Source organism: Dermacentor albipictus, chromosome 4 (genome assembly GCF_038994185.2).
Source record: "Dermacentor albipictus isolate Rhodes 1998 colony chromosome 4, USDA_Dalb.pri_finalv2, whole genome shotgun sequence".
In the NCBI taxonomy this organism is placed as follows: Eukaryota; Metazoa; Arthropoda; class Arachnida; order Ixodida; family Ixodidae; genus Dermacentor; species Dermacentor albipictus.
In genome coordinates, this window is record NC_091824.1 from 93,852,897 (window position 1) to 93,880,366 (window position 27,470).

Sequence of the window (27,470 nt, forward strand, 5' to 3'; positions counted from 1 at the left end):
AGAAAGAAAATGCGTAGCTTAACACCATGTGTGTGCTATGTCAAGCCAAGCAGTTAAAGTTAATATGGACACCAACTTTCAGAACCAAGCAATGAGGAGAGCAAGAGTGTAACAGAAGGCTACAAAAGCAAGTGATATTGCAGATGCAGCTCAAAATTGCGATTAGGCTAGAATAGTACCCTTCGAAGAGCAAGCAAATGACCCTGACACAGCACAGATGAACCTGCATATGTTGAACTTAAAAAAGGCCACACTACTACCTTCGGTAGTGGGGCAAAGGAAATATTTAGTGTCCTACTAGAGCTGATGCAATGTCCAAGTGAAAACTCCCAAGTATATTTTCTTGTTGCAGAGAATATAAAGCAATCATCATTGATGACAGACTGCTGTTGATATATCTACTACTAGTGATAAAACTACTGTCAATAAATTGCTGCAAATGTGTGACGCAAAAGACCAAGAGAGGCACTAGCGTCCAAACACTTTGCGCCTATTTGTGCCTTTATGGCCCTTATTCTTACGCTTACAGTCACGCACAACTGCATAGTCACCATCCATGCTCTCACCGCTGGTTTCGCCTGCAACAGTTGCGGTGAGCAGTAGTTTCATTTTACTCTTCTAACCCCATAGTCATCATCCGCAATTGCGTCGATAGCAACTGCGGTTTTGTTTGCAGAAGTTGCAAGGAGCAGTAATTTTTTGTTTGTTTGTTTTTATGCTATGCGGGCGCGAGGTCACAAACACAGGGGAACTTGTTGGGAATGAGAGCGATCCTACCATGGCCCACACACTGGTATTAAACACCCCTGGCTACATCACAACGAACGGGCATTCTGATGCCAACCTGTGCGATCTGTTGCAGCTCACTGGCAGAAAAATAATCAGGATGCCTGTGCAGTAGTGAAAAGCATGCCTCAGATGAAGTCGCAGGTCTTGTACCACAATTGCACTGCGAAGGAAGTCGTGAGGCCTTTGTCGCTGCACACGCTATTCAGTCACAAGGTGATGAAAATCACAGCTTCCACACTGCTTTTGTGCAAAACAGGAAGAGGACTTGCCGATTCATTTAGCAAATAAAAGCGTGCTCGTGTAGTAAGGATTTGTTTATTCTTCTCTCGATACCCTCAGTATGCAACGTTCGATTAACTCATTTTTTCCCGGTTCTGTGCAATTTAAATGAGCGAGGTTTTACTACGTACGCGGAGCATTTTTCTGGATTTGGAGACAGATCTAGTTTATATTCATTGGCAGGACAATTTGGCTTATTAAACTTAGGTCTTAAATACATAGATCTCTGTGGAGATTTCAAAGGGAACTGAATATAATTAAACCTCGATATAACAAAGTCTGTAAAATTGTCAATATGCTCTGGTATACCGAAATTTCAATTTGACCTTTTATGCAAATAAGTGCAGTCACCGAATGGATTTTTCTTGCACGGAAGGAACTGCAAGGTTTACCCGAATTATCGGAAAAATTGAAAACACAAATTTGAGTGAGAAACAAATTTGTTGAGTTTGAGAGTTGGCGATGAAAGATACTTTTATGCAGGTTCGATGATATCTTCACATCGGCGACATGAAGTAAAGCCAGCCATGCTTTTGCGTCCAAGTCTATAAGCGTCACCCACAGTGCAACGACACTATCATGAAAAGTGGTGGCAGCTCCAAGATTACATGACCTTCAGTACTCGATGCGCGGGAAGACAGTGCACAAGATGCAACATCTCGCCATGCCTACTCTTTGCACATGCAACAGATTACCTCTAAAACGGGGTGTACGGGTTGCCTATGGGTTCAGCGGTGTCAGCTGACAGCCATAGCCCTGCTGGGAAAGGAGATGTGCACTAGCCTGACCCCCACACCCTCTCCTCCCCACTCACCTGCACATTTGATTGCATTACCATGCTCACCCCCCCTCTTCCCCTCGCAGGGCAGTGAAATTCCGTTTATTGAAACTGTGTATAAACACACTTCATTTTAGCATAGAGGTTCCAAATACATGGTGTTCTATAAACGAGAAGTTATGAGTGAAATACTTTAACATATAGATTTATGTTATACAGTGAAATTCCAATAATTCAATATTTCTCAATTCAAACTGCTGTATTGGTACTGACAAATTTTTATGTATTTGAATACAGAAAAACTCCCGCTAATTCAAACTCCGAAAACCATGCAAATATTATTTAAAACAAAATTTCTCGATCACATGGAGCACTTTTCAGACGAGCCCGATCCAAAGGCAAAGCTTCGATGCATTGCTAGCTACGGTAATGTGCCGTAAAATGACAAAGAGCGCTCAGCCTCCTTTCCAATCTAGCTTTAAAAAAGCAGGAAGAAGACCTTAACGTTACCTATCAACGTAATGGGGATCCAATCAAGAGCAGGAGAGCATTGCCGCCCCCATCCCACCTCTCTTCCTAGCGCTAGCGCGCACTTTATCACATTGCCGTGCATTAAATCAAGTCATATCCAACATTGGCCATATGGGAGGACCATCAAGCCACCATCCTTCTTGGCTCAGCCTCACATGTTTTCCCCCGCACTCACAGCAAACTGCGCACAAGGAACCTAAGCGTCTTCCAGCACATGTCGTCGCTTGCGTGCTGATGAAGGGAAATTAAGACTTTCAATGCAAGCCCAGTAACGCTTTTGGTTTTGTGCGCTCTACCGCAACACTGATCAGGAACTATATTTAAAGGAGCCCTGAATTACCTTTCATCAAAGTGGAGAAATGCATTTAAAGTAAAACAGGCTATTTCAGTAATACCTCACCGCAAGAAGTGCTTCAATGCGTTCAGCATAAACAGAATTATTGGCAATCAAACACTCGATGCTTCCGCTTCTTCTTTAATGCCTTGCACTGCGAAGGCTAGCGGGGCATGCCCACAACCTACTGAACCACTGCCTACTGAATGTCACCATGGCGCACAGTTCAAATTTAATTTTGAATGTTAACGTAGACACCAGTACTACCGAGTTTGGCACCTATGATGCAACAAATGCAAGCCAAACGCAGCTGCCCTCGGCAAGCGGCAGTGCGCTCAGCTAGTGGTCTTGCCACAGCAGCCCCTGCGGTGGCCGCAGTATCTACGCTACGAAGCAGACCGCAGCTACATACAACTGCCAAGCGCAGCATTTACTTTGTACACGACAGGGCTCAAGTGCGTGCTTGCGCTCCCCACATCCAACTTGCGCATTCTGAAGCGCTATCTAACAGGCCTGCCAAAGCATCTAACCAGGAGTGGCCTGGGAGTCTGTGCGTGTAGGTAAATGTGCGTATGGTCTGACCTTAAGTATTGCATGGTTCGAGGCTTGTTGAGCGTTCAAAACTAGTCGAAATTGGCGAGACCCGACGGCTATGAGACTGATAAGCAAGGTGACCAGAGTTTTAATTCCCACGCAGGCGGCCGCAGCCGAGCATGAACAGGCGGTAGTCGGCTTATTCTGGAAGTACGTAATTATTACTGAAATTCGAAAGCAGTTTTCACTTACGTCAGCCTGTTTATTAAACTTCGTCAATAAATACACATAGTAACAGTAGGTAGAAGCACACTCATCCAAACACCCTTCTTGACTGATGTCAGGTATTGGCCAATAGCAGCCGCGTATGGAAATCCACTACTATATATTACAAAATAATGTGTCCAGAAAAGAGGGAGGAGCAGGCTTCCATCAAAAAGAGAGCGTTTGCGAGAAAGGTGACTTTGTTCTCTCCTTGAAAGCTCCATGAACTGCACCCGACTGGAAAACTTGGCCGAGATGTTAACAGCAGCGACTATGCTTTTTACCAAGCCTGAAGGGTGGTTCAGGACCCCTTTGGAGCGAGTGTCCTTAGTTCGAATGAGTTTTGAATCCCCCTTGGGGTTAAAATTAACGAGATTCTACAGTATCAAAGTTTGCTATATCGAGGTTTAACTGTTCTTCCATTATTATATCCATTATCGCCGAATCTCATTAAATCGAACACGCTTAATTTGAACTTCCAATTTATTTGAACTGACACTGTGGGCTCGTCAAAGTTATGTGTTCCAATGGGCGAAAATGCCTGGTAATTTGAAAGCGCAAGCTTTTGCAATGGCCAATTCAAACATACCGTGCCCCGATAATGTTTGCAACAGCGTGTCAAATCTCGCGACAGTGCCTCCGACCAGCATTGCACTTGCCCTGCCACAGAGGAAAAGCTTAGAAGGGATCCCTCAACGCAGCGCATGAAGGAACAAAAAAGCTTAGCGGAAATTTCATCCTCCCTCAAATGGCAAGGTCGCCGTTTCTGCATCGCGCCGTAATGCCCCAGCCGCACTAGCGGCAAAACGCGCACCTCGAGCGGAGGAAACCAATAAGAGTGGCGCCTACAGTGATGTACACGCGGGAAACTGGTGCTATGCGGACCCGCCCGACTGCTCTATTCGTATTCGAATCTGAAGCAGCCGGGCCGCTTGTTCCCCACTATCATCTGCTCTCGCTCGCGCTTGTTTTGGTCTCGTCTGCACTTTTTTGTACAATAGCGAGTCTAAACCGAGACATCCCGAGGAAAAGGTTGTTGGAGACAGTGTGCCATATACAATTCTGTATGATAAAACAGATCCTGATGCAAGGACGCAAAGGCGACACCCAGTATCTCATTCTCCTTGTCTGTTGAACGCGGCGACGGAGCAGTAAAAGGGAGTGCACCAACATAATTATGATCGGTCGAAACGACTTCGTCATCTTGATAAGTCCTTACTTGCATTAAGAACGCATGATGAAGAACAAACACAGTGCGAATTTGTCAGCAGACAGAGGACAAACCACGCAAGCACGCAGAGGGAAGCAGTGGTGGAGGCCCAGTCCAGCCTCGGCAACTCCACTGCTTCAGTGGCAGTCTTAGGTGGTAGAGGTAATTAGTGCCATCCATCAAGCTGGCAGGAAATCAAATCTGCTTTCCTCTTGCCCTTCTTCGCAACTACGCTCGCCTCACCATCCTCTCAACTCCCTCATAACTCCCTCACCTTTGACGGCCTTCACACGCCTCTGTGCCGGCACCAGCTTGCTCCTAGAAGTTTCATTTTCTGCCATTATCAGGAAGCGAGCATTGGCCGGTGTGGGCAGTTTGACAGTTCTCACTCACTGTGCGCTTGCGTGCCGCGATATTTGCCAACCCTCACCGTTCGTGCTACGTGCTATGGTGCACGAATACTTCAAGAACACTCTTCATTCGACTTCTTTTAATTCAAACAAATTTTCACGCCCTTACACATTTGAATTATCGAGATTCGACTGTATCTGGTACTAATAGAGTTGAACCTCATGTATGTAATAATGGATGTAGCACAGCAAGTTAAATTCCCCTCGAAATTCCCGTAGAGATTCATTGTGCAGTACCTATGAAAATGGATATAACTAAGTAATGGATATTACAAAGTAATTGTAGCTCCCCCTCCAAACTCATTATAATGAGGTTTTACTGTTCATCCTATTACTTAATAACGAGGTTAGAGTGCACACAGCAGATCTAACGGCCACCCTGAGGACAAAATTTTCGCGATCTTATTTTGTAACATGTGATGCATGCATGGCATGGTGTTTGGCACGCAAGCTAATTAAGGGGGGACGTGGCAATAAAAAAAAAGTTTTTTATTTATGGCAATAAATTGACGAAATTTGGCATGTAGGTATGATTTGTTATGCTGATATCATAACTGAAATCAGTTTTGAGCTATCTACTATAGTTCCTGAGTTAGAACACTTGACATCCTCTAATGGTCATGCCCCAAATTAATTAATTAATTACACATAAGTTTGTCAAGATTTTCATACCAGCATGTTCAAAAAAGCCCATTATGTGCAGTAAAGCTATTGGTTTATTTTTTAAATGCCGAAATAAGCACGAAATCTTCTTTTGAACTTTTCTCTGCATGTTGTCTTACTAATGACCATTGCAAAAAACTTATTATAAATTTTTTAATGAGGTGCAGATGAAATTGGACAGCTTTATTGCACTCGTCAATGTTTCACGATCTAAGTGCAAAAAACAAAATGATTCTGTCTTTATTCGTTGTGAAATTGCACTGGGATTACTGAAAGCAACTGCACAAAAAGTGAAAGCTGAGAAAATGGGGCCCAAAGTTTTATTTGCTGAAAACATAAAAATATTTACTTTGGGCACCTAAAACCCGCCTGGAATGTAGTCCTTTGACAGTGAGGACACATTTCCTTTACATTTTGAGATAATTTTTCGCTTCTTTACAGCAGTTTCATGTGCCTTCGTTGCCTTTTTGATACGTCGTGCATCCTTTTTAGCAGCCCGCCGCAAATGATGACTCGGGAACCACGTCGTCGGCACACTCTCATTCTTTCAAAAGCTGAAATTTCCTCTTTGTTGCAGAGGTAGATGACAGCGCATTCAAAACATCCGCTCTTGTCACCGCTCGTTTCGCAATCTCTTCATTCGTGAGAACTGGAGCTGAAATCCGCAGCTGAATATTTGACGCGACGTCTGCTCTCGCCGATGTCACATTGCCGTCACGACCACGCGCGGGTGCGCGTTCACCATCGCACGCGGGCGCGTCGTCACCACAGCCCACGGTCGCGTTATCGCCACCGCACCCGGTCGCGTCGTCAACACAGCCCACGGTCACGGCACGCGGTCGCGTCGTCAGCACTGCACGCAGACGCGCTTTCCCGATCACCCGCGTGCGCCGGTCGCACCTAGTCGACGCGGGCAGCGGCATCCGCTTCTGCGGGTAGTTTTCGCCTTCTGTTCCACGCCTTTCGTCGTTTTCCGTACGCGTGGGCCGTTCGGAACTTGGCTCCTTTGGGGCTCATCACGGTACACGCACGTTAGGGTAGTTTGGCTGCCACGATGGGCAAACACAATGAACGGAACGCGCAAGGCGCTACTGCGCCAATGCGCGCGAGTGTGTTTCGCGGGCAATTCAAATGAACAACAGCCAATAGGAGCGCTCCATGTTCCCCACGTGACTACTGCGCCCAATCACGATGCCGCTTTTACCTCTTTTTCGCTCGCGTTTGCTGGCGTTATTTTTCAGGGGAGAAATACGGCGCTGCGGCTATCTTGAGCTCCGATCTCTCCTCTTTACGATGATGCCAAGATGGCGGCGCTGCGTCATCAGATAGCCGAGCTATCCGCGGTGCGACGGCACCTTCCGAGGCCCGATTTTTTCGCAATTTTCGATGACGGCGCTCTAGGAAAATGCGGTTTTCTCGATTTCTACCGCGTATATTGTTATAATATTTCTCCACGACGTAAAAGAAGGTCCGAGGATTGCGAAAAAAAATAAATCGGAAAATCGAAAATTTTGACAATTTTGACCACTTCAATTGCCGCGTCCCCCCTTAAGGAAGTGCCAGATTTGGTTAAAGACTTCAGGTTGACATCACTAACTGCTGAAGTTAATGGTGTCAACAAACCACACCAGCATGTCACACTAATAGAACATACGTCACCTGGCCCATGAAGCCACGTAAGCTTGCTATTCTCAGGATTACCAATAGCATGCCTTTGGCCATTGATTCATTGACCACCCTTACATGTGCAAGGCACTACATGGTTTTTTTCTTCTTTTTCAGGCTGGCAACTTATCAAAATCGTTACAAAATGTAGCTTCAGGACTTTGAGCTGCCCAATTCTACAGCAATTGGGATGTGCCCATTGCATGAATGAAAGGGCCCTCTGGCTCCCCCTTTTTCACCTCTTTCTCAGTGAACTCCCCAGCCATAACTACTAGCTTTTCACTCCTGTTCATACACTTACTTGTCTCAACTGCACCACACCTGAAATAGAAACACGAAAACAGCTGAACTATTCAAGTTGATATTCCGAGCAAATGCAAGCGTAGTTTGATATATTTCAAAAGGCCACCCATCTCAAAATAACCTACACGAACCTTCAGTGGATATTATATAACATGGTCGAATTCTCTATCTATGGTGCTAGGCTGACGTAAAGAAAGCGTATAGAGAGTGCTGGCAGATATGAAGTTCACAGGGAAATGGCTACTGTTATCCAAATTCTATATAAGCAGGTTCGACTTTGTCACATCAAATGTACCATTACAGGTGCACACCATTCGCTTCTTACCGAGGAAGAAAGACGGGTTTTTTTGCCAGCTGGTCTCTCAGTTCGTCCGAGATGGAATCTTCACCGGCCACGTATTTGTCAACGTACTCTGACCATTTCTCTATCTCCACAGGATCTTCAGACATGTCGCTTTCTGTATCAATCAGCTCTATTGTAAGCTTGGTCTCCTTCTGGTACTGCAATGCAAACAGAAAACATATGATCAAGAGATGACCACGAAAATTCTTGAGAATGAAAGAAAGAACAGGGCAGAAAAAGCAGATGACCACGAAAAACTTCATGCAATCAGCAGCACCACTGATTGACACCTTGCGTATTAGTAGCACATCGACTAAGAGGTTGCAAAAAGTACTTGAAGACCAAATGCAACAATATTTAACTTTGCCTAGATTGACTATAAATTTGTAGTACCATCAAACCCGTTTATAATGAACTCGAGTTCTATAAAAAGCGGACGTTATAACAGAAGTTTGTTACATACGGACTTGCCCTTAAATACACTAAAGAAATTGCACTGAAGCTCGTGTCAGCAGCTACAATTCGGCAGTACTTTGGTCCAAAAACAAGATTTTCAGTCATTTTTGTTCCTGGTGCATTCCTGCACCTAGCTGCAAATTTCCATGAGAAACTTCCATCTAAAGGAAAAAATGTGGTGTCGTATAACTCTCGAAATGGTGCCCATTTCTGATCACCTGTCATGTTGAAATGCAAGCACAGCCGCCATTTTTTATTCAAGAGCTTGTGAAATACTTTACTATAGCGGGACATGACTTAAGTCTGCACAAGAGAGTGAAGCGTTTAGATGGTCGACAAATCATAGATGGTCAGTTCCAAATCGTTGAAACAGGCGTAATGCAGATAGGACAATTGTGCTGCAAGAACAAGAGTGACACCATCGTGGCATCTAATATAGCACCGGAAGTGCACCGTGAAAATGTGTGACCTATGCACGCGGCAGTCACTCGCTCATCTTGAAGGCCGTATAATCATTGCAGTTGGACTGGGGCAGGGGGCGCGCTACCATGTACCTAGTTTGATCATGCTTCTGTGCTTTGGAACTTTTCGTGTGCCCTATTTTAACCGTGACCGCGTTCGAAGCTTTCAGTTTAACATGGTGATTTCAAAAACAGTCATTATATCTGGAAGCAGTTTCAACAGGCAACGTCAGATAATCGTAAATCCACTGAAATATGGTCATTATAAACAATATATTGTTATACCTGGGATTGTTATAAGTGGGTTCGACTGTACATACTATTAAGGCAATCTTGGCAAAGCTGCAGAGTTGGTAACTGCCTCTGAGGACACTGCTCTTTGTAGCCAAAATTGGACCAAATATCTTTTCATATTCCTTCGCATCAGGTTCGTGCATGGCATTTATTTTTGCTTGATTGTACTGCTGTACCACCCTGAGCACACATACTACACACACATGGAAGAAGCTATGGCAGCTATGCTCGAAGTGCATACGAGGTGGCAATTTTGAATGCTGATGGCAGATTTAGGGTCCAACTCAATTCTAATGCGCATGCAATTTCTGAACCCATTTTATTGAAAAAAAAAAAAAGTGTGCTTTAAATTTGAGTAAATAGAGTACTAAAAACTACTCGCTAAAATGGAAAATCAATTGCATATTTGAAATCAGCACATGAAAATACATAAATAATGCAAGTTTGATCAAAATACACCAATAATTATTTTTTTATATGTCTTTAAGTGTCTTTCTTTACTAGTATTTAAATAGCACCTCAGCAGATAATGCGCGTCTGGTGATTAGGCACGATGCAAATCCCAGAGCGTGGCATCCAAGAGTTTCAGTGCACCCTGGAAGCTACATGATCTCAAATAGTGTGCCAAAGAGCTAGCTGGTTCTCAATGTTTCAAGTTCTTCATCATTTCTTTCCAGTTTTGCCATTAAAAAAAAAAATTATATTTTTTGCAAGTTCTTTTGTAATGCATCCCCACATATTTCTAACACATTTTGCACAAACAATGCTCTATATCTATACTACATTGTCAATATGAAACCAGACTTTCTACAAGGCCCAAAATTTCATTGCAGCTTACATTTAGGATCTTAGCCATCAGGTTCCCAACTAAGTGTGCTGTTGAATATGCATGATGGTAGCGCATCCTGCAGATACTCAATCCAGTACTGACAATTATACTGGCCTTATATGGCCATCTTATACTCTGTTTCATACATTTGTTATACATTTGTGATTCAGTGGTGATACACTGTTGTGATATGAAGTATAGGTATTCAGCAGAAAGCGTAGCAGATTCAAAACAACTGCCGAGAAATGCATCGAGTGAGACTTCTACGACAATCTTAAGTATGAAACAGAGTACAGAGGAGAGCAAGCTTGGCTTCAGGCTCTGCAGCCTACAGACACAGGAGGCACCAACCAGCACAAGCTTGAAGCAGTTGTCGTTGACCAAGGCCTGCTCGGCTTTCTTCTGGTAGCTGGACTCGAGGTGCGCACGGTGTGCGGCGGTGGCACATGTGCCTCCTGCGCCTCCGGCCCGCTGCTCCTCCACGAAGAGCTCGGTGCAGCGCAGGCACGCCTCGTCGCACACGATGTGCTGCAGCTGCCGCACCGCATTCTGCACCACCTTGTCCAGCGTGAACACCGTGTAGGCATGGATGCCAAACATCTCCCGCAGGGTGTCCTCATACTGCGTGCCGTCCATGTTGCCGTCCAGCAGGCTCTTGACCATGTCCAGGAACACTGGGTAGTAGTCCTCCACTTCCACCTGCACACATTTCTGCTTCTTAAACACAGCCCTGCTTTGCGTACTGTACCAGGTTACAGGACGCTGCAGTGCACAAGGTTCAACACAGCAACGCACAAGGACTTCCAAGGCACCAACAAATTTTAAATTAAAGCACCATTATAGTTTAAACAGCTTGAAAACAAAACACTTGATTCAATGACGGTCGAACATTTATCTTCTAGGATGTGAAACAAGGGGGAAAATGAAAAAAAGAACTTGCCAAGTCTTATTCTTACAAATGACTACAAACAAAATGGCTCCCTACCAAACGCTGCCAAGTGGATTGAATTGGACTGACAGTAAACTGCATGAATCTTACGGCCAAATATTCAAGAAAGATCCACTGAAGGTTAGGCAAACGAAAAATTCACACATATACTGAAGCACTAGGTGAAATTGAAGGGCCTTCAAGGCCTTAAAGGGGCACCTTACCAGGTATGGCCATTTTGAGCCGACAAGTGCAGTGCATACAGTGCACGCTAACGATCATGTCTTCAAAGTATTACACCGCTGCGCGACAGGAAAACAATTTGAATTTCATATCAAATGCCCTGCGTCCTCCTCGTGGGTGCTGTGCTCCCAGCCGGCCAGTCGACATCATTCGCACAAGTGTGCCTACGTAGTATGCAGTGCTGTGACGTCACTGATAGTGACACGCGACTGAGAATTATTCAAGGCAACAGCAGTCCTATGTTTTGATCTGTTGCTTCAGTAGACAAATTAAAGTTTAGAGAAATAAAAAAACATGCAAACCGAATGTCTGTGTGTGTTTTACGTTGTACCATAGCTAGAGAGACGCAGAGAACTATGTCATTTTCTACTGTGTTCCAGTGCGCGATCTTGCTCGATCTGCTCGCGTCCACCTCAGTGTTTATGTGGTACTGACTTATCCCGCTAGTCTGGTGCCAGCGGTACAACAACATGGCACATTGTGGTAGGGATCCATGAGCGAGCTAGCCTCGCTGAAGTACGCGCACTGAGGGACCCAGTTCACAGAAGCAGCCAGACAACTCGAGTGTTGTCGTGCACAGCTCACCAGGATCGTGCACGCAGCAAGACTAAAGCACAACAGCTCGCGCACACAACCGTCACTGGAAACGTGCCGTGCAACAAAAATGCGAGGGAAAAAAGCAAGAAGAGGAGGGCAGGTACTGTGAGATGTACGTGACGCAATCCTCCAGCTCCAGTATGGGAGAATGACAACGCAGGGAAGGAATTTTGCCCGCGTAGGCTGGATGGGACAAGAGGCGAGAGCATCGCAGTGTAGCTTGCCTCCTCAAATCATGGGTTTGCGACACTTCAAATATTTATATTCCTGCTAATAATGAATCAATTTGAAAAATTCTCGCAGGAGCACGCTCCTCAGAGGGCACGTAACAACTCCCAGTGTATCACCAAGATTTGATATGTGGCCTGGTGAGGGACCATTTAAAAATGGCATTTTGATATTCAAAGTTCTGAAGAGTTTCAAGGACTGCTGCAAGAACTGCTCAGCCCATGCCAATTAACCCGCAAGTTAACCAATACGGCGCCGAGTTGGGCTGAGTCGGGCCGACTGCATGAGGTAGGCTGACCCAGCCTGACCCGTTTGCAGTGTGCATGTAGATGCGCATTGGTAGGGCCCGCCAGCGCCGAGACTTGCACGGGAACAATAGGAGGTTAGGATTTATGCACTGGCAGCGGGGATAGTATCAAGACAAGGCCAAGGCAAGAAACTGTGCAGTGTAACCTCATCAAAGCGATAAGACCCCCGAAATAGAGCTGTTGCAGATGTCAGCGGGAACCAGAGGCCCACTACGAACGCATTGATGTCTCAGCTCTACGCCGTGTGGCATCGTTGTCCAGACTTGTCAGAAGCGAGTTAATGTAAACGCAGTCACATCAGAATCAGTCAGCCCGATTTCTGACTCGAGCCACTCACGTGGGGTTCATGTAAACCTGGCCTTTGTCAAGCTAGTCGTGCAGTGGCTGGTGTGGTCACTCATGAATGACACTGGCACAGTAGACAAAATACAAGGAAAGCCCATGAGTTCACCATGCACGAAATGTTGCGTTTTAGTGTGGTTTGCAGCAGTCCGGGTAGCAGAATGCAGAGCCTACTCGCCACGCTACGGTGGCTAGCGTTGCTGTCAGCACTACTATGTTTAGCGAGCACACTGATTCTTAATGAGGTATATGTCTGACATCAAATATTTTGAATAATATTCTTATGGGAGGAGCGTTAATTTGAATAGCTACAAGTGTAATTAGAAGTTACTGTCTTGCGCTTGTACAAAAAATGAAAACTGCTGTATGCGCACGCCTCAGGTGGCTACATTTAAAATCTCGTTATTGGCCGTGTGATACGACCACAACTTCCTTGAAGTCAAACTCCTTAGGGAGTCTCGCACTCCCTTATACTAAAGGGAGGTTGCGATTACTATACTATACTATATGATTACTATACGATTACTTATACTAAAGGAATTTGTGGGTGCCTGTGTGACACGGGCATAAGACAGCCCTCTATCATGCGATGTTAGAGGGCGTTTCGAGGTGGGTTAGAACAGCCTCTGGTTTGGGTGCTTATCAAACTACACCTACCTCAAAGTACAAATAGCATAACACTCTCACAAGTCCAATCAAGTTCAATATGCAAGTGAATAAAGTAACGATGAATGGCCACAAGAATTCAGTCATACTTGTACTTTTGAGTACAGGACACATTCTTGAGCAAATGTACTGGCACTACGTACATTTTTTTAAAACAATATAGTTATAAACAAAATAGGCCACTGCGATAGGTATGAAAAGATAGGTCACTTAAAGACCTCACATATTCAGTTTGTTAGGGCTCACATTTTCAATAAACACCAGTCACTACCACTGCTCTATTGGTTATCTTACAGGACAAGGAATAAGTTATTGTAATTTAAAGCTCTCAAACTTATTGGGTGGCATTGCCAATACCATTTGGTATGTCGGACAACTAAATCAGGTCGGGGGTGGATGCTACCGATAAAGGAATTAAAAAGATAAAGCTGCACACTTTCCCATTTATATAAAATAAAGACTTCAATATACATTCCAAGTTAGAGACCTCTACCATGGCTACAAAGGTTGGTACTGCAGTTCGCACATATCAGAATAAAACATGGTGCTCAATTAGCTGTATGCTTTCGTGCAAGGGCAACACCCCTAAATTTTACTTTAAATATCGCACCCCTATATTTTAGCTTAAATATCTAAAACAATAATGCATGAATGCATTTCGTCAGTCACAGTCACGCACTACAGATGCAGTACACCAACGCGTGTGGATCTCTTTTTCAGTTGGTAATCACAGTTGATAATCTTTTGGCAGGAATGTTATCAACTTTAGCGTTGTAGCATCACAAAATTTGCGTAACAGCGTCCTCTGTTTTACATCTTTGCTATTTCTGCCAGCACAGGCATTTGTAAACCATGCATGTAAGGCTTTACGCTCTTTGAGCATACATTCAAGTTGGCGCCTGAGGACTGATGAAGCTTTCACGAGCGCAATACAGAAGCATTTTGGCTATGTGCCATCGACTACATATTATGCAGCGAACAAAGCTAAAATAAAGGCTTCCTATGGTCATTGCACACTGCAGCAAGCATCTTGGTTTTTCAGAGCAGATACAAATTGATTTACTTTTTGCTCAAGTATAGGCTGCACCTATAAATTTTTATACGAGAACACAGTTCAGGTCACTTATAACGTAACCATCTATAGTGCAGAACCTGCTATAACAATGTTTTGCGAAGACTGTTTGCCATCACATAGAACTCCATGTAATGCCCACTGCTTATAGTGCAGCTGTGCAAGAAGAAACACCAGCTATAATGCGGCTGCTAAAGCAGGGGTGGGACTACCCAAAGTCATTTTGGAAGAATTTTTGGAGCAAGTTGTGTTTTAGAGCAGCTTGTAGCAGGCCAATCAGAATTTTGGTGGAATAACCGAATAGCGCACTTCCAAACCACAACGGAACACAGAATAAATCAACATAAGCATTGTACTGCATCTTAAGCTGAATTTTGAAGCAGATTACCTTGATACTGAAGAAGTCTAGCGCATGGAAATTTTGGTAATAGTCCCTTTTTATTTTTAATTAGCGATAGCTATCAGAAAAACATGCCCTCTGCAATAGCAAGTCGAAAATTTCCAGAAGTAACACCAGACATTTCTTATAAATACATTTTTTTAAATGTTTCGGCAATGTGGGTGAAGTGTCTGGGAACGTGCTTCACCAACAGACCGTACAGAGAAGCCAGAGATATGGACTACTGTGGTTTACTGAAAGCCATTTTTACGTAAGAAAAATAGTTCACCTTGCCGCAAACCAATCAGAACGTGGGGCGGTAGAAAGCACACTTTGTAGCTATAGCATACTAGAATGTAGAAGAGTGAGTCGAGTGGCAGCATGGCGCATGCTTTTCTGTAAAGCCAAAAACATCAGTGGCTTTACGATCAAACTAACATTCCCGCTCCGACGCTCATGATGATAGCACAAAATGTTCTTAAATTATGCAGTCCAGTCGATGCAGTAACAATTTCTGGATCACCATACGTCACCCAGAGAGCCGCAAGCGACCTTGGGCCAGTATAACGTAAAACTATTCCAATCTGTTTTTATTCCAAATTCTCAATTGGCTCTTCGCGATAGGTCAAAATGGCTCGGGCCTCTCCCATTTGGGCATTAAAAGAGATTGGAATAGTTACGTTATACTGACCCCGGGGACAGCAACGTCCACCCGTTGAACCTGCTTCAGCGTGCGCCTCCCCAATGCAGGGTTCTTTCACATTCCCCAAAATCAAAGCTTTGGCCGGCACTTCTTTTCCACAATGTAATTACTGCTACACCTTCGTATGTAAGCAGATGTAGCGTCATAAATGAAACGCGAATAAAATCGTGAAGTAGAACACCTTTCTTAACTAATAACTCGCTAGTATGATCTCACGCCGCTAGTTATCCGGTTGACAAAGGTAGCATAGGGCTTAGCTTGAAGCGAAAATTATACCGACATTACATATTGGCGAAAACAAGATAGGAAAGAATGCGTTCTAGTTAGCCCGAATTTGTTTAGCTACCATACTCGTATAGTCACATACTTTACGATTCTCGTTCCAGGTATGGGTTGATGAGGTGGTTTCACTCTACACAGGAAATCACATAAAGGCACCATCAGTATAAATTTGAACGCAAACCATTTAGAGACTACTTCAATGCATTATTTCGTTTCCAGTTTGGGTGAAACTGAGAACATTTGTAACAGTGGCTTAATTCAGACTTTGAAACGTACACGTGACACTACTCCATGCTCAGAAACTAGCTACCAGCCAACATCCAATATTTTAGACTCCCTTTCATTTTCATGCCACTCCTGTCAAACTCTAGAAGACAATCAACCATGTCTCATCGATTAAGTCTATTAAATGAAAGGTGGACATCACTGACGATCGATAGCTTTGCGGGATACTTTTAATCGATTAATCGTTTGATATTACCAACCTTAGCGTTGACGTGTCATGCAGAAATTAATCTGACACATATTGATACAAATGTCAGTCTTGACACTTTGATGTGAAATCAATGCATTGAGATGAAATCATGTCTAGATTTTGAACCCGGAAACTCTGCTGGGACTTTTGTGATGCAATAGTGTAAGAATTTCAGTTTTAGAGAAACAAATGTGTCGGGTTTTTCATAGCTCTGTGCACATCAGCTTTTTTAAATTCATTTCTTTACAAAAAAAAAAAAAACCTGTGTATTTTCACGCCCCTCAATATTTCATGAAATTTTGCATCTCTATTGTCTACGTGTTTAACTAAGGAATACATATCATATCCCGAGACAATTGCCCTTTAACACTCTTGGTATGCTTCCCCGCAATGCATTGAATATGCTTGACCACGTCGCAGTATTTTATTGCGACAAAGCTGACTTTCGGGAATCGGCATTATGCTTTCGCACTTCGAAGCCATCGGTCAGGATTACAAAGGTGGAGTCAGCGTCATTGCTGACAGCGGCAAATTCTTTCAATAAAGCTAACGCCATCGAACAGCGAGAAGCTTGGCAGCAAACATCTGAAGCAGCTAGACTAAGCGTTCCCGCAGTGGTGGCTGCCAGCTAATTCTGCGTGAGCGTCGGTTCGAGGCTGTGACATAATCGAAATGGCAGTGGCTTTGATTAATGCTGTTACGGACGTGCAGTCAAGGCAAAAAAAATTGGGAAAATAAGCCGGCGAAAAGTTTTGGGTCTGAAGTTCCAGACGTTCTTATAAATTTACTCTATGGGGTATGTGGCGGTTCTGCGAAGGCGTCTGAATTGTGGGGCATGTCCAAAAAAATCAGTTGCTGACTGTAATGACACATAAAAGGCGTTCTACAGTATGAGTTTCTATTCATGCCAATGGCACAAAAGCAAGAAGGCCACAGTGGTAACAAGATATAAAGCCCTAAACATTAAGGAAAAACAGTTGAGAAAGGTTCTAGTTTACTCGCAGCGCACTAAGTCTACACTTTGTTGCCTTGCGCCTTAAGGAGCACCACGAAATACAGCCAATGTGGCCGTTTTGACAGCAGCAACGAGCCGATAACAGCTGGGAGTGGCTGCATGCGCTAAGAAACTCTTCCGTAGTGCCTAGGCAGAGTCGTACATTCAAGGATCACAAGTCCCCACAGTTCCTCTCTCACACCCGCTTTTACTTGCACATGCGCGCACATGTCTGGCGTCTACGCAAGCGCCATGCCCCGCTGTAACTACTAGCATTTGTAAATACGGGTCCCGGACTGCAAGTATGATCGGCTTCCAAGGTGTAAACACATGTAGACATCGAAGACGCACTTATGCATGCTTTCAATAGCACTTGCGCCCATGTGCAGCATCAGTTGCTGCTTGACACCTGTACGTCCACACTAAGTCGGCACAGACAGTACAGTGTGGAGCAAAATCGTGAACCTCCCTGCACCTTTTGAAACAAATGCGTGGTTGAGAGGGAGCCCTTGCAGCACCACTGAAACAAATGGCAGGGTGCAGCCTCCTATGAACTGGTTCTGGTGGAGCTGGCAATATTAGCCACAAATCGCACAGGCCTCATGTTTTTGAATAGCACACATGGGTCAATACGAAAATTCAAGGGAGAGACAGTACGGTGTATGAAATTTCGGTCACTGCTCTTTTTTCTGCTTTATGCGATAACCGTAGGTACAAGGACGTTAACATTTCAACTTGGCGAATTTAAACTGATGCAAACATCCCAGTTGTATGCTTCGGTTTCCCCATAAGAGCAACTGCTTGGTCCAAATTGTCTTGCTCTTTTTTATACCACTTATAGTGCACATATTCACGACTCGCACAACTTATGTTATAAGCAGTCTACACTGTATATAGTAACATTTATGAATGAATTCACGGTAAGTAAAAAGTCATATTAACCCCTTCCATGCCACACAATGATCCCAATTTGCCACCAAAAATAGCCAAATTATTTTTAAGGTCCTTAGTTGCCAACAAGTTTTACCTCCTCAAAAAGAATAAGTTTGCTAGTGCCTGCACTGTCCCTTCAATTGTAAGCTGCCATGTACCAAAAGCACGGCTAAGCACCAAGACAAAATTAAGCTCGTTGACAGCATTACTGGAAAATTCAAAATATTGATGATGAGCTGAGCTTGTCCTTGGCCATTCATACCAGGAACAGGTGGACAAACCCAGCTCGTCCAAGGCACAGAAGTGGTTAACCTGTAGTTTATCAATCACATTCTACTGGCTGATGGCAGAGTCAAAATGGTAAAGTGATTAGGTGAATGTACATAAAAGTATGGCAGTAAAACAAACATCAAAGAGCAGCACTTGTTGTGCTACAAATTACTGAATCATTTATAAAACTGCTTGATGAAGGACGTTGCAAGTTCACAAGAGAAAAATCAAGCTAAGCATTATCCATATTGAAGCCTAACCACTGACCTTTACATAAGGCGAAATTTTGTGCTTATACACCAAAAATTTAAGAAGTTCAAGAGAGGGATGCATGTTATAGTGAATGTTGCCTTCAAGTGTGGTTTCACAGCAATGCACTTTAGAGCTTCATCTGAGGGCCATTTCAGTGCCATAAAACGGCACGTGAAAGCAAGATTCTTGTACTGCCACAGCTGAGCATCTTTCTGGAATTTTTCATTACGCCAACAATTGATGTGGATTTCCTGCATTACGAATCTGGATGGTGTTGCACACAGTCAACTTGCAGACTGTATGCATGTAACTCTAGCCTACACTTTTGTTGGCAGTTGCAATCATGGTTTCAGACTATCTGGTTCATTGGTTCAGGCTACATGGCACCCAACAGAACTTCAGCGCAGCCCGACCCATGCAAATGCTCACACCCACACCAATGCATTGCACTACCATGCACAGCAGTCAAGTAAACAAACCTCGCTCCGAGGCTTCAGCCGCAGTGCTACAGCTGTGGATTCCTTTCGGTCCTTGCGCTCCTTTGCCTCATCCGCAGCCAAGTTTGTCGACTGCTTGTAGATTTTCGTGAGACGCTCACACAGCAGATGGTGCAGCCGAAAGAACAGATACCAGTGGTCGTTGACAAAGAAGAGCGCATACGAGTCGTCCGAGTAGAGGTTCTGCATCGGCGGCGCACTCAGCTGCGAGCCGTCTGCACTGCCGGTGCAATCCTCTGAGGCAGTCCGAAGTGCACCTTTGTCACTATCCTTGGGGAAGGCATCATCTGGCCGATGATTGGGCGTTGAGGGAAAAGGCTGGCTCTCACCATCCTCAGTCATTATATCATCCTCTTTGTCAACTTCGTCGTCGGAGAGTTCACCGCGTGGCAGACAGAACAGGTCTGGGATGAACTGACGCAACAGCTGCTTTATCTTCTGCTTGTCTTCCTTGTTGATACTCGTTTGCCGCTTCACATGATGGATAATCAGATTAGCTGCATCATCCAGAATGGACCGGTCAAGGTAGGCCAGGCTCATGTGGGGCCCCGTAGGCACTTCCCCAGTGCCTTCTTCCATTTGCTCCCGGCGCTCTTCATATATGGCTTCAATCTCGTTCAGAAGGCTCTTGGAACGCAAGAACTTGACATCATTCTGCTTGAACGTGATGCCCTGATGATCCAGCGACTTGAGGTAGTACTTCTCATTCTGCTCTCGCCAGACCTGTTGGGCAAGTACAAACCGAACACCAGATTTGAAGCAATCAACAAGTTAACCATATTCATGCGTCATTTACACTGTTGAAGACAAGTATATCCTCCACGCACAGGCATCTATTTTTTGACAAAAAGCTACAAATAGCCAACTCGCCCTGATTGCCACCTTGACTCTCCAGAACACTAGCTTTCATGCCTTCAGAAATATTTCTCCTGAACCAAAGAAACTTTAGCTGCCTTATAGCCTCAATAAAAAATGAGTCATGTCAGATCCAATTATTTGCCTGATCTTACTAGGATAAGGCAGAAAATTGATGGTAGAAACAGCACTATTAACTGTAACAAAATGTGCTTCTACCAATGGCCTGTGAGGTTCATGGTGTAATTAAAAATATGGAGGCCAAAACGAATTGTGCAAATACTTGTAATGTAGAGGAAGGCTCGAGAAAGTGCCCAATGGCAACCACCAGTCAATAGCATGCAAATACAAAGAATCCAATACAGACTTCCTTGGCTGCTTCATGCTACATACAGTCTTGTGTCTAGCAAGTTACCCTTTCACAAACACCTTTCGTTTTAGAAATTTTTGTTGACTGTATTTGGTCAATAAATGTTCCTCTATACCTAGTTGTCAAACGCCATACTTACCCGATTATAACACTCTCCCAAGTCAAACACGCCTTGTTTTTATAGTTTCAAATGAGAAAACATTGTGCACCCAAATCTAACAAGCTAGCTACTTGAGAATTCAACAAAAGTAGCATGCCTTCGATTTGGGCAATCGGAAAAAGACGAAACCCACAATTTATTCACACATAACAGCAATAAACTGAATGTGGCCCAGTGTTTGATATACTACATTTCTTGAACACCCCAGCAATCAGTGAATGCCTTGCAGCGCAAAAAGGGAGGAAAAGAAAAACAAGGCAACACACGAGAGCACTGGGACGGGGACTCATGCCTAGACTGCCCACTTTACTAGTTTGCCCTGCGATGTACATCGGTTTCCAGAATGCCAGAAACACATGACACCACTCTGTTGCTGCTGGCGCAGCATGCATTCAATAATTTGAATGAGCTTTCGTAATGAATTAAAGTGGCGCATCGTCGTCAGTGTTCTGTCCCCATCTTGTGATGCCAATGGCTCTGATGGTAAACCGTCACCAAAACTATGAATGCAGTTTCGTATCCAATTGCCATTTTGGAGGCAATTTTCGGACCTATTTTCTTTAAGAGAAAGGTGCATGTTGGAATTGGTAAATACAGTAATTTGCCTCCGGACTGCCAACTACTAAGTTAGTTTGGTCGGTGCAGCAGCTCTTCCTGAAAGATGGTGGTGGTACTGGGTTTGATCCCTGAATAAGGAGGAATTCCCCTCAAAATTTTCTTTGTAGCTTCACACTACAGCCTAGTGTATGTAACCTTCCCTCTCACAGCTGCAACAAAACACGGCCTGACCTTGTTGAAGCTCTTCTGTGCCTCGCGCCACTCTTCCTCTTTGGCTTTGAGCCTGCGCAGTACAAGGGGAACAGCGACGACAGGGTTGCGCTTTAGGCCCTCAATGATGTCGGCAGCCTTGTCGCCGTAGATACGCCGTATGGCCTGCTGCTGCAGCACATTTGATGAGCCTCCAAGGTTGTCACCTAGCTGGAAGCGCTGCTTTTCCTCCGCGCTCATTCGCTGAAGCTTCTTCTGTATTGCCTCCAGAATACGGATCGTAGACAGGTTGGTCTCGACAACCACATCCAGCTGCGCATAAAATTTAACATTATTTTTTCATCAAATGGCTCCCGTATACAGACTTTGGCTGTTACGAGGATATAATGCACTTCAAAAAAAATATTCCCTTACCATAAAACAGAGCTGTGTCACACTCCATTCCCTGTTTGTCAGCCTTTGCTACATCCCAACATATTGCATTTTACCTCACAGGTAATAAGCTGCGATGCTAAGGTGCACAAAAACTGAGTCACTGTACACCGCACACATCTAAATACGAAGGCCACTCGTGAAATCAGACAAATTAAACAATGATACATGCTCATGGGTCACTTTCTTCCATACATTCTTCATGCTTAAGAAAGCTCAGTTTATGCAGAATGCAAAGTGACCATTATAAGTTTTTTCAATGAGTTTTGATACACAGACCACATGTCAAACCATGCAATGTAACAAGGCTTGCACTGTTGAACATCTTGCAGTGAAATTCAAAATGCCCATGCAGTCATTCAAATAACAACTGCACTCCTGCCACTTGTTGCTAGTAATCAAAGTCCCTCTGCATGTGACTGTCACATTTTTTTCCATGCACACGCTGACCCAAGTTGCAGCTATATTCTTCTGTAAAGCGACCTGTAAACGCAGCCTCGGTAGTGCTATTTGCACCGATGTCATAGAAACAATGCAGACTCTCGACTCACCTCAAAGCGCTCATCTTCACACCGGTAAATGTACTCTTCATACTGGGTCTTGCGTGAGCTAACAAACGTGGAATCCTCAGACCACGACGGAAATGAGACCCAGGTGTCATTCAAAACCTGAGGGTTGATTAAGAAATTGATGTCAAACAAGAGCAGCGCCTATTGAACAAAGCCAAAATTTGATACTAGGACCAAAACTGCTTGCCTCTTTGCAGAGCGGTGTCCGGCCACTGCACTTTGGCTGTACAACATTTTTTGGCAGTGCTCTGTAGCTGGCACCATAGCGTTTGCAGGATGAGTAATCTGAAGAACACGCAAACAGCAAAGCACCCAATCATTTTTTATCAAGAAAAAATTGAACGAAAGAGATGTGAAGAATATATATATATACTGAACAAAAAATGTGGACGCATTCAATTAAAATATGAAGTGCAAAGCTTCTGTCCAGATTAAAGGGGAACATGGGTTTCTGATTTTTAAAAAATCATTTTTAGGCAATTAAGATTATAACACTCACTAAGTTTCTCATTCCGATTTAAAAAATGCAATGAAATTTTGCATAGGCCAAATAGTGGAAGGGATAATTATAATTAAGTATTGTTTATATGAACAGCAGGAACACTAACAACCAGAAATGTATATAGACATACGGCTGGATACGACAGTGTAAGATACACAAATGTAGAAGTAATCTTTATATGGAAGGTGTTAATTTTATAGCAATTTTATGCTCAATGTTCAGAAATGGCCATCATGTGATGTAATTAGTGGGCAAATTAATAATTTACAAAGCCAGAATTTTAAAAAATATGCCCTTAAGCCTTTTGTGCTACACACATGTGGATGCATGATAGTACTACAAAAATAAGGGCTTCATGTGTTCTGAAGGCCAAGATATCACTTTTGCAAGTAACAAAAGCAAAAAAAAAAAGATTTTGAGAGAACATGAAAAAACGAGGCCTTATTTTTAATACAGAACCCCAAAATGTATTAGAACAATTACAACAGCCATTGCATCTGCAACCTCTAGGGATGTAGTCTGGCTACAGTAATTCAGCTGATGCTTTCCGAGTACCCGCTGCAAGTTGTCTGCAGAGGCACGCTTGCACGCACATGCTGCAGTGCGGCTTTGGTCTTTTTCCACCATGAGCTTGATCATCTGGTGGCCAGGACTCTGCCACAGTTTCTTCTTAGTATGGCTACTATGTCCCCCCCCCCCGCATTAAACTCCATTACAGCTTCAGCCACAGCTGCCTGCACAGTGAACAGTGACACATGATGCTAATCCTTAGAAAGGAGAATTTCAGTGTTTTGTCTTTCCTCGCTGGCATTGCTCAAGAAGTGCTTCATCAGACAAGTGCTTACGCACTGGAAGAAGAGCCTCACATGCACAAGGTGGCAGATTGCAGCGGTGCTTCGGAGCAGGCTCACCTGACTCTCGGCCTTCTGGGCAGAGTTATTTGGCATCACATAATTAGAAGTAATGTGGTGATACGTGGCCACGACAGCCCTATGCATGGCCTTTGCATCACTTTTGTGGGATTTCGAGGCCCAACCGCAGCAATTACTCAGATTAGTAACCAGGTCGCCAGTTAGCTTACTCTTGCCTCCAAGGCTGCCACACTTCTGCTTTGAAATAAGGGTGCGCAGTGAAGTGCCCATTCTCTTGTGAACGTGATACACACCACCTTCTTTTTCTACAGCTATGTATCCATATACCCTGGCTTTTTGCAGGGTAAGGAAGGTGCGGCTTTCACCCCCCGAGAGTAGTCATGTATTACATCCTACTGCATTTCCAGGATCAGTGCAGCTTTGACTGCCATCTCAGCAGCTTTCTTACGGGCCTTTATCTGACAAACGTGATCCTTCTTCCAAGCCTGGTAAGTCGGGTTGTTATGTTTTGGTGCCTGTTTGCACCATGAAAAAAAAAAAAAATGCTGAGTACCACGAAATCGAGGACAAATCCTGCGACCAGCTCTATCACCACGGTGACATGAGAGAAGTGGCCGCATGTCATCCAGGAGCAGTTGTACCACACGCCAATTTTATCTGTGCTTATCTTCTATTGATCATATAAATCACAGACTGTTCGCGCACACTCAACTTTTCCGCAGCTTCAGCTGTCATGCGAGTGTGTTTCGTTTTTTAGATATGCCACTGCCACGTTTTTCTGCACCTGCCTCAGTACAAGGGATTCATCGCAGCAAAAATATTTCTATGGTTTGGCGACTGCCAGTGCTTTGCAGTGCTGTCGCAGCAAGGATGTTCATGACAAATGGTTTGACCTTTTGGTCACTACTTACACATGGTGAGCTCCACCATCTCCACAGCATAGCCGCAGTCCATGCACTTACCAACCAACTTTACAGCAAGACCATAATCCTGTTCACCTATTCACGCTGTAATGCTACCAGAATAGCCCTTGCACTTCACACATGTCAGCAACGGATTCAAAGAGTCTAAACTAGCAATTATGAAGCTCGTAGCCAGCTCATTTGCTCCGGCAGCAGCATTGTCAATGTGATCCAAAAGGCCTGACTTTCTCTCAGTAGCAGGAATTGAAGCTAGCGCTTGTTTTCCTTCAGCTTATTTGTGAATGTGCTGCAAACTTTCTGGCTGCAGCATAGCAATATACCGTATTTACTCACATAATGATCGCACTTTTGTGTCAAATAAATTTACGGAAATTTATGGGTGCCATCATTACGCGGGTTAAATATCCCACGAAAAGAAACATTTTCTTTCTTCATCCCGCATTCAACATGGGATGACAACGGCTCAACAAGCAGGCAGCTGCCGCTGTTAGTGCGGGACACGAAAACAAAAATGGCAGCCAACGAAGCAAGCGAAACGCACCGAACGCGATTATTTTTTCCTTTTCATGAGTACATTATGCACATTAAAACAGTTTCTTCCATATCAGTAATGAATAATACCATTAATATCGGTAAGCTTGCGACAGTAATTATAATGTAGCCATGTCCACATTGAGGGGACAGAAAGAGAGAAGGGCGTGCTTTTTGGACTCTAGAAAAACTGTGTACCCTCAAAAGAGTTGTTTGGCAGCCACAGCAATTACCTCCAAAGTCTAGAAACTGGTAAAGGAAAGTATGGAAGTTATTAAATATATAAGCATGACCAGTAATTATGGCTACAAATGCGAGTTTATATAACGGTGACAAAGTACGTGTTATTCATCTAAATACAAACAAAGACAAGGGTCTGGGAATACATGCACTGCAAATTTGATGCAGCTGAACAAAAGCATACCAATTTCCATGGATGGATCGCCTGAGATGCGTTCTTGCTGGACAACTTTGTTGGGAATGGGCTCTATCTGTCCACCAAGATCCTTGTACCCAATGAAGTCTTTGAACCACTTGAACAGCTCTGGAAACTTCCTGTAAAATGTCACAGAAGTGCAGCTTTTTGGAGTAGAGATTTGGAGTAGATTGTCCGTAGAACTGAATACCTTATTCCTTATAAAGACGAGTTACTTCAAGAACTAACTTCTGGTGCGCAGAAGCATGTTCAGACAGCTCCCCAAGGCAATTTCTCGCGTGACCAAACCAACTAACCTGGTGAAAAAATACTGCTACTCAGCCATTAATAAACTGATAAATAATGAACCAAATCGTGGAACCCTAAAAAAGTAAGCCTTTAAGCTTTTTATCGCAGGTTTTAAAAAGTGGTTACAAAAGCCATTTGAAGCAGGTGGTGACAAGAGATTTAAGTTGTAGTTTCCTATTCACATAATAACCACATTGAGTGACGCAGATCATATTGAGCTTACAGGCCTTCTAGAGCATGTAGGTACCTCACAATGTTTAGAAAGAACAGATGAATTAAAATGGCACATAGAGCAATGACAACGTGCGACAGCATTGACGCAAGGCACGAAGCATAATATTCCAGGGGTTGGGAAATAAGAGTTGACATAATTGCCAAGGTTTTACATTTTCAGCTAAGAACGATAGTAGCCATTGACTACCACATACAGTCGAACCCACTTATGATACCTGTTTTACTAAGAAATCGGTCATAACAATGAGAAGCTGCTGTATCGTCAACTTTTGTATGTTTTCCCATGGTGAAATAACCCGGTTACTACAATGCCCCGATGCTGCATTTTCCCTTATAATGATGAAGTCTGGCTGCTGGGTGTCCATGCCGAAAAGTAGTGAAATGCAAAATCCTCGAAAAGAAAAAAGAAAACCAGAAATTCGAGCCACTGCACAATGGGCCCACTGCCCTAACAGCCGCCATGCCTTCTCCCTGCGCTTCTCTCCCATCGCCCTTCCACCCCTCTGAACACAAGTGGGCTGTGCTCATAACTCTATGCCGCGATGCCCTCCAAAACACAAATGGACCGCACTAACTGCGCTGCTCTCAGATTGCTTGTTGGCTCCTCATTCAGAGCGCAGTCGTGCAAACAGCTTAATCGTTCGTATTTGTCTCTGTTGGTTGCGTCGAAATCATTCTTGGCCACGTGGTTTCTCAGCCATGTTTGACTCGCCGGCGAAACGGAAGATGGCTGATCTGCCCGCTGATCATTGGCAATGCGAGACGTCGGTAAAAAAAAAAGCGCAGTGCTATAGATTTGGAAACTAAGTGCTTCTAACCTACAAGGCGATTGTCACGAATGCGCTTGCATTGGATAGCGACGGAAGCGACAACACGGTAGGGCAAGCTGCCCTGATGTTGACCTTACAGGAGGTTTGGCAGATGATTCAGTCCCTCAGGAGCTTCGTTTCATGAGGAAACTTCCATTGCACTACGTGGAGCACCTTGATGTCTTGAAGAAGGATATAGGCAAGCCAGTGAGAAGTACATGGCGAGATGGTTGTGGCCATTTTGCCTCGACATTTCTTCTGGATTTCTCAAGCTGACAGGCCGCCGCAGCAACCTTCTCGCATTTCTTAAAAGACCTCCTTGGTCCCACCAATGCTATGCCTCGACGGAACTTGCCTATCGCTTGCCGCCCGTGACCCCCCTTTGCAGTTTTTATAGCAGTGTATTCCA

At 44.1% G+C, this 27,470-nt stretch overlaps 1 protein-coding gene across 5 annotated transcripts in view; it reads right to left on the reverse strand.

Annotated features, from left to right (window-relative positions):
* The window catches only part of Sin3A (SIN3 transcription regulator family member A), a 60,075-nt gene that overhangs the window by 3,024 nt on the left and 29,581 nt on the right, over positions 1 to 27,470 (reverse strand). For 4 of the 5 annotated variants that reach the window (XM_065454064.1, XM_065454065.1, XM_065454063.1 and 1 more), the window contains 7 exons: positions 25,719 to 25,849; positions 22,654 to 22,751; positions 22,449 to 22,565; positions 21,487 to 21,777; positions 19,295 to 20,035; positions 10,495 to 10,842; positions 8,086 to 8,261 (listed from right to left, as the gene is read on the reverse strand). In XM_065454064.1, coding sequence (XP_065310136.1) covers positions 8,086 to 8,261; positions 10,495 to 10,842; positions 19,295 to 20,035; positions 21,487 to 21,777; positions 22,449 to 22,565; positions 22,654 to 22,751; positions 25,719 to 25,849 — 1,902 coding nt within the window. Of the gene's footprint in view, positions 1 to 7,758; positions 7,779 to 8,085; positions 8,262 to 10,494; positions 10,843 to 19,294; positions 20,036 to 21,486; positions 21,778 to 22,448; positions 22,566 to 22,653; positions 22,752 to 25,718; positions 25,850 to 27,470 lie in introns of all 5 variants that reach the window. The other variant, XM_065454066.1, reaches the window with a different exon arrangement.